At 54.9% G+C, this 16,880-nt stretch overlaps 1 protein-coding gene across 5 annotated transcripts; it reads right to left on the minus strand.

The window, feature by feature from the left end:
* Positions 1 to 478: 478 nt before the first annotated feature.
* On the minus strand, positions 479 to 16,869 carry SGTA (small glutamine rich tetratricopeptide repeat containing alpha). Of its 5 annotated transcripts, none has more exons than XM_036032183.1 (12): positions 16,764 to 16,869; positions 9,666 to 9,814; positions 8,694 to 8,797; positions 8,382 to 8,466; positions 7,181 to 7,280; positions 6,001 to 6,105; positions 4,976 to 5,114; positions 4,089 to 4,151; positions 2,653 to 2,690; positions 2,023 to 2,112; positions 1,680 to 1,802; positions 479 to 851 (listed from the first exon to the last, which is right to left on the minus strand). In XM_036032183.1, exons 2-11 carry the CDS (start codon positions 9,763 to 9,765, stop codon positions 1,688 to 1,690), a joined length of 939 nt encoding a protein of 312 aa, XP_035888076.1. In that variant the 5' UTR covers positions 9,766 to 9,814; positions 16,764 to 16,869; the 3' UTR covers positions 479 to 851; positions 1,680 to 1,687. The 5 variants fall into 5 exon arrangements, with proteins under 5 accessions (XP_035888076.1, XP_035888073.1, XP_035888074.1 ...); XM_036032180.1 differs by having other exon boundaries at positions 479 to 857; XM_036032181.1 differs by having other exon boundaries at positions 479 to 860.
* Between the last annotated feature and the right edge of the window lie 11 nt (positions 16,870 to 16,880).

The following is a 16,880-nucleotide window of genomic DNA, read 5'->3' on the forward strand; positions in this document are numbered from 1 at the left end:
GGCTGAGCAGAGTGGCCCCAGGGGCCCCAGAACAGAGGTGGAGCCTTCTGGGAGTCCATGGGCCCGGACACCAGGCAGGAAGGTCATGACTACACCCCTCACGGTCTGTCGGGTGTCAGTACTGGGGAAAGATCGAAGGGGGTGAAGAGCGCATCTATCAAAATGCTCGATTGTCCCAGAAGCTGGCCCTGGGCACCCCGAGACGGTCCCACTCCCAACGGGCAATGAAATGTCTTTAGGAATCTGCAACTAGATAGAGTTCCTCATGCAAACACCTGTGGTCCGAAGGCCTGGTGGACACTGGTGCCCAGACCACGGCTGGCAGTGAGCTAGTCTGAGCAGCCGAAGTTGACTCAGAAAGAGGCTTCTTGTGAAGACAGACCGAGGGAGCGGGTCGCTGGAGTGGGCTTCAGACGTGGCTGGAAGTAAAGCCGACAGCTTCTCGGAGAGTGGCCCGAGGACAATCCCCACTCCAGAATATTCTAGGAAATACTTTAGTGAGTGGGTTTTTGAAGACTGGTGCTGGTCTGTGTTCACAGCTTGCTGGCTCTGTTTTGAGAAGGGCCTGGGAGCCATGAGGGAGTACAAAAAGGAAGGGAAGGGTGAAGGGAAAGAAATAAAAGCATAAAAATCTATCTCATGCAGGTCCAATTTCTTTTTCTTTTTCCCTCTTGGGCAATCCAATAGAAGAAAACGGAACACGTGGAGGCCCCACTCAGCTCGGAAGAACCCGGTGGTGCTGGAACGGCTGGAAGGACGAGACAGGCAGGTGGTCAGACAGGCAGGTTCCCGGGTCCGAGAGGGCACCGCCGTGGCTGCTGAAATCTCAATCCAGCGCACCTCGGTGTAGCCTGTGGCTGCCGTGTAAGCGCAGAAAGAGCACAGCCACCATCACAGGTGATTCTGGGGCCCAGACATACACATGCTGGGGATGGTACTTTGGGGATCAGGTTCCAATGAATAACGAATACAAAAATGCACCCAACTACACTTTCCCCCTTTAAATTAAGGCCAAAAAATGGTGCCCTAAATAATTAACATTAATTGCTCTGCATGGAAAGATTCAAGTTGTTTTTTCCTGCCTTTTTTGTGTATTCATTACATTTCTCATAAAAAATCATGGGTGACAGTGTGAGAATGACCAAGAGGTGACACCACAGCAGCACGGGAGCATCTCAGAAAGGAAGGCCGCCTGCCGCCAGCCCCCAGGGGGCAGAGTCACCGGAGACAGACCGGTGGAGGCCAGGGGCCTGGGGCCAGCTAACCAAGCCAGCAGAGGCCGCGGGGGACCCTCTGTGTTTTTAAGCAACTGTATATGTAACATCTGCTCACAGCAAAAACAAAACAAACAAACAAAAACCCAAATCACGGTACCCAGTCAGAACACCTGGGCATGAAAGAGAGGCCAGGCACCGGCCTGTCCTCTCTCTGCCCAGGCGACCTTGTCTCTCATCCACTGGGGTCACCCGGCCACGTGTTATGTGCACGCAAAGAGAAGCACTCTGTCATCACTTGCTGCACACTCATCTGTAGACACTCAGGCTCCAGCCCTTCCAGGAACTGTGGGGTTTCAGCCAGTGTCTCCCCACGGGAATTGGGAGGGCGAGAAGCAAAATTCAGTGGAAACCCCTGCATAGGGGCCCGCATCACTCCCCACCCCGCAGCCCAAGGGGACTCACGAAGGTGGTCATTCCTGCTGGTCATCGTTGCTGGCACTGGGTGTCCGACTTCGGATCTGACTTCGAAGCTGCTCAATCAACTCTGGGTTCTGTTGCTGCATCTGCTGGGCAAACTGCTGGCCCCTGGAAGAGAGGCGCCAGGCTCAGCCGGGCTGGGACACACCCAGCCGCTGCTCTGATGATCACACAGATATCCCTCAGGCATTCGTCACGGGTGCCCCACGTGTGGCCCCAGTAAACACAGTGTGCCCACTCACTGGAGGACACAGTGCTGACGCTTCCATTTCCCCACACAGAGTGCCCCTGCCGGCCCACTGCCTCCCCACTACGCAGGTCTACTCACGCCTGGATGAGACTGGCCAGGTCGTTCTGGGACGGGCTGGTACCGGCAGTCCCCAGGGGGTTGTGGTTGCCGGAAATCATCCCAGACATGCTGCAAGGAGAGGGCCTGTGACTCACACAGGACGGCCTGGCCCTCCCCGGCCCACAGTGGCTCCACTTAGCCCTCGGCCTCTACCAGTAGGAGACGGTCTCTGCCACTGTCTGGCAGGGCCCCTTGGCCCACCCTTCTCCCTGATGGCAGCCCGTGAACTCCACCAGCTTTCCCAGGATCTGCTTTTGCCCTAAAGACACTGATTCTTAACAGGGCAATTCTGGCTCCCGAGTAGCACTGAGAAATACCTGCCCCAAAAGGTGACAGTGTGTGATTCCATACAAGTGGCATGTAAGTGGCATGTCCAGAACAGACAAGTTCACAGAGACAGTAAATAGGTTACTTGTTGCCAGGGACCGGGAGAGGAGGAATGGCCACGAGGAGAATGGGGTTTCTTCTGGGGGTGACAGCTGCACAGCACTGTGAGTGCACTTAATGCCACTGAGTGGGAAACTAAATGCTTGAAATGGTAAATCTTATGCTTTACTGCAATGAAAAGTGAGTTAAGCACAAGACCCGGGGGGAAGGACTGTCACTTACAGCTGCTGAACCTGGGGGTTGTTCATCAGGTTGGATGCCTGCAGAGAAGAACCGGTAGTCAGAGGACAGCTGCTGCCGTGTTCTGAGAAGGCTCCCCTCCAAGCACGCTGGGCTCTCCTACCCCGGCGCTTGCCCTCCCCACCTCTCCCCTACTTCTGTTTCCGTCTCCATGCACGGAGACTCACGTTTCACCAGTTTCACCACTTTGGTCCTGCTTGGGACCCTCTGAGGGGACTCTAGGGCATCTCTGGTTTTTTTAACACCTCAGGTTTCACCAGGTGGATGTATCTGAGGTCTTTTTTGGGTCACTGAGCCCATCGGGAGAGCCAGGCAGCCCCCAGTGTTGCTCTGTCAGTAAACACCACTGCACAGGGCCTCTCACGCCTGCGCTTCTCCACTGAGGACGCCTCCTTGGAGGCCGGGTCGGGGAGCGCAGCATAGGAACTGAAGAGCCGCCTGCCAGCTCCACTGCACACAGGCTGCCGAACTTTTTGTAAAGGGCCAGAGGTTAAGTGTTGTTGGCTTTCCAGGACAGCCTCTGCTCCAACCAATCGGCTCTGCCAAAAGCCGCAGGAACATGTAAACAAACGCACAGGCGCGGCTGTGCCAGTGAAGGACACACACCGGCAGGGGCTGGGGGGGGATGAGGTCGGAAGGAGTAACTCCTGTTAGGCGGCTGCTTGTGCCGGGATGCCCTTTGGTGCCCACTCACCCCCGCCCACGGACTCGCGCTGCTGCGCAGGCCTGCAATGAACAGTGCCGCCTCTGCCGAGCTAGGAGGTGAGGCGATCTTAGATGTAGTGAGGGTGTTTCTCCGACTGCCAGTGGCTTCTGGACTTTTCTCTTCCTGACAGTTTAAGGCCCTGCAGCCTGGGCCCCATGAGCCAACAGCGCGGCCGCAGGCTGAGCAGGATCACCCAGAAACGGCCACGTGAGTGCAGGGACCAGCCCCCACAAGTCACATCGGGGAGTCTGCTCTCAAAGGACACAAGTGCCTCTAGACCCAAGTCTTTGGTGGCACTGACGCCTACCGCTCTGGTGTCTCTTCTGAACCTGCCGGCATGGCCACATCGCTGTCACTGCCCCCCTCGGAGAACACTGCGCTGGGCAGACCAGAGGCAGTCTCCCCAGGTTATTCAGCCGGGAGAGGCAGGGCTCAGTGTCCTTTGTGCCCAGTCCTGAGGGTCTCACCTGGGGCCATGCCACCCCCTGGGGGCACATGACAACCACAGAAACATCTGTGGTGGTTATGACTGGGGGTGCTCCTAGCAAGGAATGGGTGGGGCCGGGGATGCTGGTCAACACCTCCAGCAGGCCCCCACCCCAGAGAATGACCCGGGCCACAGTGTCCATTCCACGGTGCCACACCAGTGGCCCTGGTCTGCAGCAGGCCCCTGGTCGGGGAGGACGCTGCTGGGGGGTCCGAGGGCACTTACCATGCTCATGAAGCCAGGATTGTTCAGCAGGCCTGCGATGTCGAAGCTGCCGACCCCTCCCGTCTGTGGGGATGAGGAAAGCACTGGTTAGGGGCATCGGGACACAGGACTGTGACACTGGTCCCAGGACCCAAGAGATGAGACCCTGTGTGGGCATCTGGAGTTCTCAGAGGCATTCAGCTCAAACAGACGTGCGCTCAGCCTGAGTAGCCAGGCCAGGTGGCAAGGGGTGCTGCATAAAAGGCACGAGCCCAGGTGGCTATCACTTGGGAAAAGCACTGTGTTAACTAACCACTTATTTCATTTTCTGATGCTCTGACATCTGGGGCCCGGTAGACCCTGGAGAGACAACAGGCCCTCCCAGGGGTGACAAATTCCTACAGTCGATAGCTCACCCAGGAGTGCACCTTTCAGATGCAAGTCGGTCAACCCAGACTCTACTCCTGCCCCCTCCTCCACGGGGCTCTCACACTTGGGCCACTGTCCCCCTGTCCCAGTCACCTCAGAGCCTCCAGGAATTACTCAAACCCGCCAATCCTAAGCCTACTTCCCCTGCATCACCCCTTCCTTCCCGTGAAATCACGGTAAAAGCTCTGGTCCATACTCCCCGCTCCCTGTGCCTCCCCGGCCCTGGCGGTTCTCTGTGTGACCCTGCAGCGTGTTGGCTCCTGCTTCCGGGGACCTGGGAGAAGAAAACCCCTCCAGTCTGGACGGGCACTTCTGTACGTGTGCCTCACACCCAAGTAAACAAACGCCAGGCCCTGGAACAGCACAGACCTTCTCTGCACACAGGTCAGGCCCGGCCTCGGACGGTGAGCAGGGGGAGCATCCGCCCTGGGCTCTGCCTCCCTGACACAGGCACACCCCTTGTTCCCAGGGGGACTTACTGGACTGGGGGTCTCTTTTAGCTTCAGTTCCGCTATCTTGAGGTTGGACTTATATGTTTCGTTGTCAGGGTCCAGCTCCAGGGCCTTCTTGTAATAGGCCACGGCCTCTGTGTGCTTGTTCAAACTGGACAGCGCCAGGCTGGGGGGAGAGGTGCTGGGAATGAGAAGAAGAGGACCCGGGGGCTTCCGGCGCCTCCCTCGGCCCCCGCACTGCAACATGCCTACATGGCGATGTCACCATTCCCTGTCCAATCTGGGCTCCAGCGGGGCAGACACAAGAGCAGGGGCTAAGAGGACGGACACATGACAACAAGTCAAACACACAGGTGCTTGTGTCCTACCACTGCCACCTGACACCAAGGGCTTTCAAGGCCCACGGGATGGAGGGGCAGGGGGCCGGGGGGGGGGGGGGGCGGTCAGATAAAGGTAGGGTTTGGTTCCTGGCAGAGAACTCCTGAAATCCCTGAAATTTCCTGAGCCATAGGTGTGTCATTTCTTATTCTTAAGGAGCCCCCTTTAATTACACCTGAAGACGGTGACCACGTCCATGTGCCAGGAGGGTGGTGCATCCCCAACTCCACAGGGACAAAGGCTAGGACCATGCTGGATTTTGCCCTGTGCACCTCTTCATCTGGCTGCTCCATCTGTACCCTTTCTGATACACTCATAAACGTAGGTCAAGTGTTTTCCTGAATTCTGTGAGACGTTCTAGAGAATTATCAATGCAGAGGGGGCGTGGGAAACCCCTATTATAGCTGGCTGGTCAGAAACACAAGTGACAAATGCCTGGTACCTGAAATAGGGATGGCCTTGTGGGGCTGAGCCCTGAACCCGTAGAATCTGACCCCAGGTCAGTGGTGTCAGGACTGAACTGAGCAGCTGGACCAGCAGGTGGCATTGGGAGAGCTGGCTGCTGAGATGGAAAACCCTCCACATAACCAGAAAAGGAGGAATGTGGTGGATGCGGGGCAGGGGCGGTCCAGGCCCAGGCAGAGACGGCCGGGTCCTCCCGCCTAGGCACTCACCCCATCCTCCCATACGCTTTGCTGTAGGACGGGTCTATGCAGATGGCCCGCTCGCAGTCCTGCACGGCGCCTGCGTAATTCCCCAGTTTGCTGTAGGCTGCGGCTCTGGGGAAGCAAAGCAGGGTGGTCAAAGTCGTGTCCTCACTGGTTGCCTAGGATGAGGCATTTGGGGGCGGGACCCGGTTTCCCACCTGTACGGCAGGGTGGATCTGGGGTTCTGAAAGGGCGTGTGACACTGTTGCATGAATGCAGGCTCTGACACGGGCATCTGCCTGCTGGGCCCATGTTGGGGGGCTGTGGGAGGGCGCTGCCCCATATATCAGGGGACACTGAGGCCAACAGCAGCAGAGCAGTATGGCCCAATGTTCATAGCAAAGAGGCTGTGACGGGACGGGCTCTGAACCCAAAGCCCCAGGGCACCGCCATGCAGGCTCTCCCTGCTGGGGGGTAGGGCACATGCCCATTTTATGCTGCCAAGTCAGTCTGTACTCCCGCTCCAACTTTTCTATCTAGAATTATATCCCCAAAGAGTTTTTTAAAGAAATCAAAACAAAAGCTCTCCACCCCAGAGGTGATGTGGACAACCTTCAGCACACGTGCTTCTGGTGTCTTCCACATGTGGTGTGTTCCCATGGCTTCCGCACTAACTGTGCGATGCTGCCTCCTGCCCGCCGCTCAGTCCCTCTCACAGCACAACATTCCGCAGAGCGAGGCTGTGAAGCAGCTAACTTGGCTTTTCCCTTAAGAGCACAGGCTAGTGTCAGTCACATAACGACGGAAAGACCAGCCTCTAGGGGGTGGGCACACGTGGAGCACACAGAGGTCACGTTATGAAGTTGTACACCTCAAATTTGTATAGTGTTATTAACCAATGTTACTGCAACAAACGTAATTTTTTAGGGGGGAAAAAAAAAGGATAGGCCAGATGCACTTCCTCACTGTTGTCAATGCTGTCGTGAACATGTGCATGACACGCTATCCAAATTCTGGGTTACTTCCCTGGCTCCGCGTCTGAGTAGAGACTGGTGTCTCCTAATTCAGTGCTACCATCAGCTCTGACAGCCACTGACCGCCCGACACGACGTGCATTTGGGACCCAGTAACCTACGGTCCAGCAGTCTGTCCCTCCCACCAGGAGGGGAGACCGGGCGGCGTGGCCCCCGAGTAGGCCTGGCAGTACCTGTTACAGAAATAGACGGCATTTGCGGGGTTGAGCTCGATGGCTTTCCCGTATAAGTGCACGGCGGCCTCAAAGTTCTCGACTTTCATCTGCTCATTTCCTAAAGAGAAAGGAAAGAGAAATAAAATGCAAACTGGCTGTTCATAAGAGATTTGGGGTACCAAGCAACATTCTCAGCTAGCCCCAGCTCCAAACTGAAGGTCTGACGATGCAACACTCAGGTGCAGGGTGGGGGATGCGGTCTGCATCAGGGGTCTCGCAGGGGCTGGCCTGAGTCAGCACTCAGTGCTGGCGGCTGTCACTGCTTTGGTTGTGGTGCTTGGGGACATACTGTCACTTTTTGCACCTTCTCTGAGAAATCGCCCAGTTTTAATAAGATGTAATTCACATACCACAAAACTCACCCTTTAAAAGTGTACAATTGTTTTTAGTCTGTTCAGAGTTGTGCAGCCATAACCTCCATCTAATTCCAGAACATTCCACACCCCAAAAAGCAAGCCCGTCCTCATCTGTAGTCAACTGCCTCTCCCAGCCCGATAACCACGAACCCACTCCTGTGTCTGTGGATGTGCCTGCTCTGGACATGACACATACATGGAATCACACACTGTGTGCACATCCTTTTGTGTCTGGCTCCTCTCACTGAGCACCGTGTGTTCAAGGTCCCATCGCACTACAGTGAGTGTCAGCGTTTCAGTGCTTTCCGTGGTGAGTGATATTTCAGGGCACGGCCAGGCCAGCTCGTTTGTATCCGTTCACCAGCAGATAGAACATCTCCGTGGCTTACACTTTCTGGCTACTATGAATTGTGCTCCTCTGAGCATTTCTATACAAGCAGCCTTGTGGATGTGTGTTTGCATGTGTCCTGAGGACACACCCAGGAGTGGAACTGTGGGGTTGTACGATCACTCTGAGAATCATTTGGGAATCTGTTGGATCATTTTCCACAGCAGCTGCACCACTTACATTCCCACCTGTTGTATTCGAGGCTCTGATTTCTCCACGTCATCACGTCTGTGTTCTTAAAAACTATCCCCACCTGGGCCCCTGTCTCCAAAGGCTGGTTTACTGCCCACTGCCCACTGCCCAACACCATCCCTCCTTGGCTTCAGAGTCAGGGACCAGCCTGCCTCGCCCTCTCGCAGCCCCGGGAGTCCAGGTGGGTGAGGTGCCCAGTGGGGATGGAGAACCCTTCTCTCACCTTCGGTTTTGAGGCGCTCTGCCTCCGCCAAGTCCTCTTCTGAAGGTGGGGTTCGCTCGGGGCTCCTCAGGTTCTGTGGCATCTCCTGGCCCCAGAGAAAAGATGACACTGCCCTCCACCTTTCCCAAACCTAGCACCTCGAGCCTCCCCCACCATCAGGGACCTCTGAGCTCTGATGGAGAGCAGCTCAGGCCCAGTGCCCGCAGTGTAGGCGCCCCACGCCCTCACCCAGGAGGGGTGTGCTTTGCAGCTGTTGGCTATCCACGCTGTTCTCGCTGTTCTGGGTGGTGATGGGGCAGCCCCGAGGCTCACCTTGCCTGCGGCGGCTTCAAATATTTCTGGAAGAGTCTGAGGAAGTGCAAGGTCGCTGTCTTCCACTGTCACCCCAAAAGCAGTCTCCAGGCACTGGATTGCAACTGCAAGGGACACAAAGGTATTATCTTTTGACTGGGCCTGAGTTTATAATCAGGGGGCTCAGGGGGCAGGGCTCGTGCTCAGTTTTCTTCAAGTGGGTTGGCTGAGACCACAAGGCACACTGCACAGTTAGTGCCCCTCCAACCCTGGTGTGGATTCGTCCAGCAGTCGAGGGCCTTGGAAAACTCAAAACGGACGGCCATGCCTTTGAGCCCCGACAGCAAGGAGGTGTGGAGGGAGATGCTGTCCTTGCCCAGTGGGGCTCAGCTGGGTGATATCAGGGCTCTTTGTGGGGTCACAATGTGGGGGCCAGCTGGCTGGGAGCCTGCAGAGCCGAGCGTAGAGTGCCAGCTGGGGAGCCAGATGCCAGGGACATTCTGCTGGACCTCCCAGAACCTGGGCTGGAAACTGAAGCTTGAGACCAGACCACCCCGCATCCAAGTCTTCATGACCGGGTTCCTTCTTGGGGCTGCACAACTACCTGCAGGACAGACAGGCAGAGCCCTGCGGCCACCTACTGGGGGCTGCCCTGCCGACCCTCAGCTCCAGGATGCACATGCCTCCCTTTCCTCCCACAGAAGGCCTGGCCTAAAGCCAGGGGGGGGGGGGGGGCCCTGTGGTGGGAGAAGGGCCCCGGACAGCCCAGTCTTGTGCCTGCCAGGGGCTGGGCAGCAGCCTTGCCTATGAAACAAGGACGGGACGAGTGTCCATGGCTGGGCAAGTGTGTTGGCCTGTCGTATCCACCCTGTGGTGGTTCTAGGCACCGATGAATGAAGGAAAGGTGGGGAGGAAGACAAACAGGAGTGGGGGGTGCGGCAAAGCTGGAGACAGGGGACTCTATCTCCGGGGCCCAAGAAGTTCCATGCATACCTTCCAAGCTCTCCTGGGCATCAGACGAGAGCCCCCCATGCCGCAGCTGGTCGTGCAGGAAGCGGATGATGGCGTACGCCAGGCGCTTCTTGTTGTCCATCTTGAGACGGGAAGAGATGATGCCCGGGGGTGTTCAGGATCTGCAGACCTGGGCAAGAGCACGAGGACGGGGCGGCTTGCACAGGCACTCTTCCACCCAGCCACAGGTCCTGCTCCAGGCAGGAGTCTGCTGGAGTGTCCCCCACCCAGGCACACTGGTCACTTCTATCTGTGAGGCAAGAAGCTAACCATCCCATTTCACAGATAAGACACCAAGACAACCAGGCTCAGAGCCCCTGCTCTTGGGCAAGTGGGCGGGCACTGCATCCCTCGAAGTCCCTCCCCCTTGTACTCGTAAGAGAGCAACATGGCCCTGGCAGTCCTCAACCTTTCACTGGCCGAATGGGGGGTGGACACCCTGGGGCTCCCCAGGGACTCTGAGGGTTGCCTTGCATGGGCTGAAGCCCTGCTGGTCTATGAACCCCAAGTTTCCAAGTCCTGATGCCCCTAAAGGACACAAGGGTAACACAGGCATCACAGGGTGCCTGAGCAGACTAAAACGATGGGTCCTTTCCAGGCTGCCTGAGAGCCTCCTGGGTTCCTCTGAGACGTTCTGCACTGCCAGGCCAGGTGTGACCCTGCCCCAGGGGACACTAGGTTGTGTCCAGGGTCATCTTTGATTGTCATGAATGGGAGTGCTCCCAGTATCGAGTGGGTGGGGCCAGGGATGCTGCTCAACACCCACTCCCAGTTCCCAGGATGTCCCCCCACAGATAGTGCCCAGGCCCTGACGTCCCCAGTGCTGAGACGAGAATAAGCGAAATGTGAGGATCCTGCTACCCAAGCAGTCGTGATGCAGCTGCCACTTTGCACAGCATATCTCACTCCCGTCATACAGAGGTGCACCTTGCTCCCATGGAGAGAGGACACAGGAGCGGGATAGGGACCTACATGCTGCCCAAAGCCCCTCATATCTACTCAGCATGGCTGGGAGCCACACTGTGAAGTCTTGGTCCCCTTGAAACATCTCCAGTGGGGTGAAGAGTCTGTGCCCCCAATAAATCAAGGAGGCCTCCCGACCACATCATCATTAACCTTTCACTGGCCCGGGACCTGAAGAGCAAGTCACTAACCCCCAGGCTTTACAAGCTGGCTGACAGCATACCTAAAATTTTTGGTGCAAGGGCAGTCACGGCGTGTGATACTGACCATGCTCTGGGCTGTCTCTAGTCCACGGAAAAACACATCCCTCAGTAAGTGCATGTTAGGAAAAGGGAGAGGAGCCAGACACAGAAGGCCACACCGTGAGTGGTTCCATTTCAGTGACATGCCCACCAGAGGCAAATCCAGAGAAAGGAAGTGAGTTTGTGGTGGTTGGGGACAGGGGAGTGACTGCAAATGGGGACCTAGCCTCTTTCGGGGGTGATGGAATGAATGCTCTGGAATTTGGAGTGACGGTGGCGCAGCTCTGTGAATGTGCTAAATTCTACTGGTTTTTACGGCAAGTGAATTATATCTCAATTTCTAAAAAGGGGAAAAACTTAAAATAGCTGTGTTTTGTAGAGTTGAACAGAAAGTTACAGCCACCCCTAGAAAACACTAGGGGGATGGTGATGAGTCTCCCTCCTATTTCTGGACAATGAAGTCTTTACCAAGCACGTGCCTTTGGCCCAAGAGCATCCCTGGAACAGGTCTGGGATCAGAATGGTCCAGAGCCTGGGGGACAAAGGGCCAGTCCCAGATCCAGGGGATTTCGGGGGTGATACATAGGGACCCATGGAGATCAACCACAACCTGCTTGTCTTGAAGACAATGAATCTCCAAAAGGAGACTCATCCTCCCCAGCCGAAGGGTCCTGAGAACTGGCCGTCCGCCAGGCTCCAAACCCAAGGAGACACACTGCTGAGAACATCAAAAATGTTTGTTTTGCACATATTTTTGACAGTAAGGTAGAACTCCAATGCCCATGGACACAAGTGGGCAAACACGACGTGGTCCCTCCACACCATGGAATATTACACGGCCTAAGAAAGGACACTCTGACACCTGCCACAGTGTGGATGAACCTTGAGGACACTATGCTCAGTAAAACCAGCCAGACACAGAAGGACAAACACTATGATTCCACTCGTAGGAGTTCCTTAGGGGAGTCAAATTCAGAGACAAAGCAGATGTGGGTGACGACTGGGGGAGGAGGAGTTACTGGAGTTCCAGTTCAGGGAGATGAGAAAGTTCTGGAGACGGATGGTGGTGGTGGTTGCACAACAGTGTGAATGTGCTTACAGCCACTGGGCTGTTACTTAAAAATAATAGCTAAAATGGTAAATTTTATGTCTATTTTACTATCATTAAATTTTTTTTTCAAAGGTCCTCCCCTTAGGATACAAACCTCTGAGATCCCAGGACCTGGATCCTTCTGCACAGTCTGTTTTAAAACACGTGTCGGGTGTCACACAGGGGCAGCTGCCTACCTAGCTGAGGACGGCTGTTGCGTTCCTATGTAGGTAAGTGCCAACGTAACATGCTTGATTTGCCTCGTGGCTCCCAAAGCTGACGGCATTTATCGCTGGGGCCTTCATGTTTGCTGACACTGCCCCACCCCAATCACTGTCATGGCAAACTGGATGGGGCTGTGCCAGGGCCATACAGAGCCGGTCACAAGTTCAGATGGAAGGTAAGGCAAGATCACACGGCCAAGCAGCTGGCCTCTGCCCGAGCGTCCTGGGCACCAGTTCCAGCACGGTTTCCCGGCTGATCCTCAGGAGCCAGCAACGGGACGTGTGAGTGAGGCCCACAGTGGTGTGTGGGGGTCTGCTTCCCCTCCTGGGAAACTAGTGGGTCCTGATGGATGTTTCCTTAAGAGTGGAACAAAAAAGAAATCTGATCTTTACCATAACTGTTTCGTGCCCTCCTGGACAGAGCTGAGGCCAGAGGAAGTGACTACCAAGGGGGTCACTGAGGCTTCAGGAATGGAAAGACAAAACCACACTCATTTCTGTCATGCTTTCAGTTCTTCCAACGCTCCTGGCCCTCTGCTCGTGTTGCCCCCACTGAACCAATATAAGGTAACTCTCTCTGCCTGCCTCTAGGCTTCTCCTGGTCTGCTGATGTGATATCCCAAATGTTAGCCACTCCCCTCGTCCCTCTGCAGTGCGACACACCAAGTGTCCACAAGCCAGGGCCCCCTGGAGCCTGGGCCAGTGCATGGACGACGGGCCAGGGATATCCCACTTCCCTGGAGGACAAGATCTGGAGTCACAGTGCCTTAGGTCCAGCCATTTCTCCCCGAGGGCAGCTGCGTGTCATCTTTCCTGTCCCTGTGTCACATCTGAAAGTGTCCCTCTTCTATAAACTGGGGTAGGAGAGGTGTCTTCACAGGTTGTTGTGAGAATTTAGCAACCTGATGCAGGGTTTCTCCCCTCGGCCACCACTGACTGTGGGGCATTTTCTGTGTGAGGAACTCTCCTACAATACAGGACGTTTAACAGCATCCCTGGCATCTAATTGTTCCCTGGGAGCTGGAGGTGGGGGCAGGATCACCCCAGGTGAGAACACCTGGGTCAGGGGATTCCACTGACCCCAGGAAACTGTGCTCCACAACCACCTGACTACTGAGGACCTAGGAGGCTACACACATTTAAATAAAAACAGTGAGTGGGAGGAGAGAGGAGGTGACTCACAGATGCTGGGGTCACCCTGGTTTACACTGTCTGACCATCGGGGATTTATACTGGTGTACAGTGTGAGCAGTGATTAAACTCACTATTTCTCCAAATAATTAACAGAGTTTCTCCCTCTCAGCACTGTTGACATGGGGGCTGGGTCATTCTCCGTGGGGGTTCTCCTGGGCACTGGTGGGGGCAGCATTCCTGATCCCCACTCACTAGATTCCAGGAGCACCTCCCAAGTGGTGACAATCACAGATGTCCTTAGACATGGCCAAACCACCACCAGCTGAAAATCACTGGTAGACACTAAGTGGGAAAAGTAAAGGCTCTAGGTCAGTTCAAAGGCTCTAAGTCAGATTTTCTGGCCAAACGATTTTGCTGCAAACTTTTGGAAATGTTCTGTGTGCCGAGTATTTGGGTTTCGGAAGTGCAGAAAAGGGTCTGTGGGTCAAGAGCAGAGGACTGGGCACAGTGTTTGACACAGGTGGTCCCTAAAAACTGCCGCCTCTCCTCTCACCTCCCCAAGCGGGAGGACCAGGATGATCTGACTTTAACAGGTGGCTTTAAGACGAACAAGCCTTCTGCTCCTCAGAGAGCGCCCAGCCTGACACAGAGACAGCACTTTTGCTGATGGCTCCCAGGCACTGTGTGTCTCTAGAACAATCACAACTTGTAGATTGTTGGCTGCCGGACAACATTCTCAAAGGCCCACTCTCTCCCAACAGTGAGGCCTGTATGAGCTCTCAGAAAGCACCAACAGGGTACAGGGTACAGGAATGAGCCCAGTGAGAGTGGGCGGGCGCTGCCCCAGGGTGCAGCCGGGGGTCCCGGAGGCAGCTCCTCTTGGGCATCTTCAGAATCCCTTCCAGCTCGTAGTCTACTTTGTCATTTTATCATTAAAAAACTCTGCCTAGGACTGATCACTCAAATGGAAAATTATGGCACACCTTACTAAAATGAGTGACCACACCAGGAAGAAGCACCCACTTTTTGAAGGACGGCCCACCACTTCTGTGGGTGCTCTTCCCACCCAACCTAGGATACCTCAGGTATCCAAGAAAGGTGGCCCCAAAGCTGGAACTGGGGTTCACTCCCCAAAGCACAGCCCTGTCTTCTTCTAAAATGCCACCAGGTTGTCCCACACAATGACAAACCCTGGAAAGCTCCCTGAAACGAAACATCGGCGTGTCACCTGCTGTGCTCCACTCAAACCCACTACTCACTTTTCCTCTGATCGATCAGGAAAACTCTTACTCTTCTTGCAACACCGAGCTGCACGGTCACCTCCTCAGGCAGAGCTTGGCACCCACTTTGTCCAGCAAAGACCAAGTACTATTCCCACCCCTGGTCTAGTACCTCCTACAAGGCTCCTTCCTGGCCTGTCTTCAGCCAGCAGACAGTGAGCCATTGGTCAGATCAGATCATCTTCCTTTCAACTCCAGCACTTGGTGACATTTCCTGAGTCCACATAGACTCAGGAAAATGTGAGATTGCTGTCAAATTCGGAACTACATGACCAGATTTCTTGGAGAGGCCATTCTCTGAGACTTTGGATTTTAGTTTCCTCATTAGTAGACCTTTGGTCTTGCCTACCTACCCACAATTTTATCTATTTTATCCTTTCAACCCTCACAGAGCATTTTCCTCTGCTGGAACTGGGTCTTGGGCCAAAAAACCATAGGATCAGGTAGGACTATAGCTCTTGGCCTGGGGCAGAGCTTTACCCCATTTACAGTTGCACATCTTTCTAGGAAGATGGAATTATAAACCTCAGGTGAAATCCTTGGAATGCCAATGACTTTGCAGGCACTGAGCTAAGTGCTGTCCATGAAACAGCTTATTTCAGAAATCAGGAAACATTTTCTGCAAAAGGCCAAAGTAAATTTCTTCAGCTCCACAGGCCATAGGGTCTCTGCGGCAACGACTCAGGGCAAAAGCAGCCACAGATGATGGGCATGCCATTGGGCAAGGCTGTATTCCATAAAACTCCATTTACAAAAACAAGTCTCAACTGGATTTGGCTCCCTGATTCAGTATGCTGAGACCCTGTGTTGTTTTACCTAATCCCCATTCTACAGAAGGAAAACTGAAGCTTAGAAAGGTAAAGGCACCACTCAAGATCATACAGCTAAGGAGACACAAATCAGTTTTGAGCCCGGGCAGTCTGACCTGAGAATCTAAACTACAAAGTATCCTCTCCACTCCCTACAAAAATGAATGTGCACACAAAACCTTGCACATGATTTCTTAGGGTTCACTCCCCTGACCACCACAGAGACCCTGGCTATGAAAAATCACTTGTTTAGAACAGGGTTTAACTGGGAACGTTTGGGGTGGGTGATTCTCTGGGGAACCATCATGGACACTGTAGGGGGTGGAGCAGCATCCCTGAACCCCCAACCACTTGATGCCAGGAGCACCCCAGTTGTGACAACCAAAAATGTCCCCATAACCCAGTGCTACAGGGGGAGGACACAAAAATCACTGGCCTAGGAAGAGGAAAAATAGACTAAACAAACAAGCAAAGATAGATGAAAGAAAAAGGAGCATCATGCAGGGACGCAGGCTGGTCACCGAGTTCTAAACACCTAATGACAAAACTAGTTATTCTCTAGTGAGCGCTTAACAAGTACCAGGAACCTGATCAAGGAACGTTCCCACACAAACTCCAGGAGGCATATACTTCTGCGGTCCCCACTGAAGAAAATAAGTGCTGCTTAGAGAGGGAAAGCAACTTGTCCAACCTTACACAGCCGGAGAGGTGGTGCAGCTGGTTCTCAAGCCCGGATTTCTCCCGCCTCTAGCACAATATGCAGAAGACCCTAAGTGTGAAATAAGACTAATTGCTGGCCCCTTTGAGCTTGAACTTGTCGTTTTAACTCTCCCCAATCCCCGGCCCCTGAGGCAGGGACTGGAACAATGCACGTTTTACAGAGGAGAAAAGTAAGACTCTGATTAGTCAAGAGGCTGGCCAAGGTCACCCACCTGGAGAACAGTGGCGCTGACACAGGAGCCCCGACCTGAGCCCCACGAACAGGGGTCCCTCATTTAAAAGGACCGTGCTCCAGACAGCAGCGGACACTCAGCAAGCGATCACTACGTGTGGGACGTTTTTACTTCTCGTTTTCTACCCGCGAATCTGCGAACCAGCATTTCCCAGCCCCGAGGTCCAGGAGCCGGCGAGAGCCAGTCAGACGACCGCCAGTCGATGCCCGGCCTCAGTTTCCCCTCCGCACCGCCCACTTACAGCACCCGGCGAACCACGAGGCGACCCCAGCCCCAGACCGACCTCCCTTACGGGCCCCGGAGCTCCGGAAACACCGAGACGCGGAACCGAAGCCAACCCAGCTTAACGACAAGCCCCCAGCTCAACGACAAGCCCCCAACTCACCTCTCAGGTGCCCCAACCCCGACCCACCGACGGCTGCGCCTGCGCACCGCGGCGCCGCCAGGCCCCGCCTTCCGCTCGGAACGCTTGCGCGAAAGGAACGGGCCCGTGCTGACCCTC

The sequence above is a fragment of the Phyllostomus discolor genome, chromosome 8 (genome assembly GCF_004126475.2).
Source record: "Phyllostomus discolor isolate MPI-MPIP mPhyDis1 chromosome 8, mPhyDis1.pri.v3, whole genome shotgun sequence".
Taxonomy (NCBI): Eukaryota; Metazoa; Chordata; class Mammalia; order Chiroptera; family Phyllostomidae; genus Phyllostomus; species Phyllostomus discolor.

Excerpts from the sequence above, each read along its gene's own strand:
- SGTA (XM_036032183.1), bottom strand. The coding sequence starts at position 9,765 with ATGGACAACAAGAAGCGCCTGGCGTACGCCATCATCCGCTTCCTGCAC. Across the intron at positions 8,467-8,693 it reads TTGAAGCCGCCGCAGGCAAG|GAGATGCCACAGAACCTGAG; the intron begins GTGAGCCTCGGG and ends CTCTGGGGCCAG. Across the intron at positions 2,691-4,088 it reads ATCCTGGCTTCATGAGCATG|GCATCCAACCTGATGAACAA; the intron begins GTAAGTGCCCTC and ends TCTTCTCTGCAG.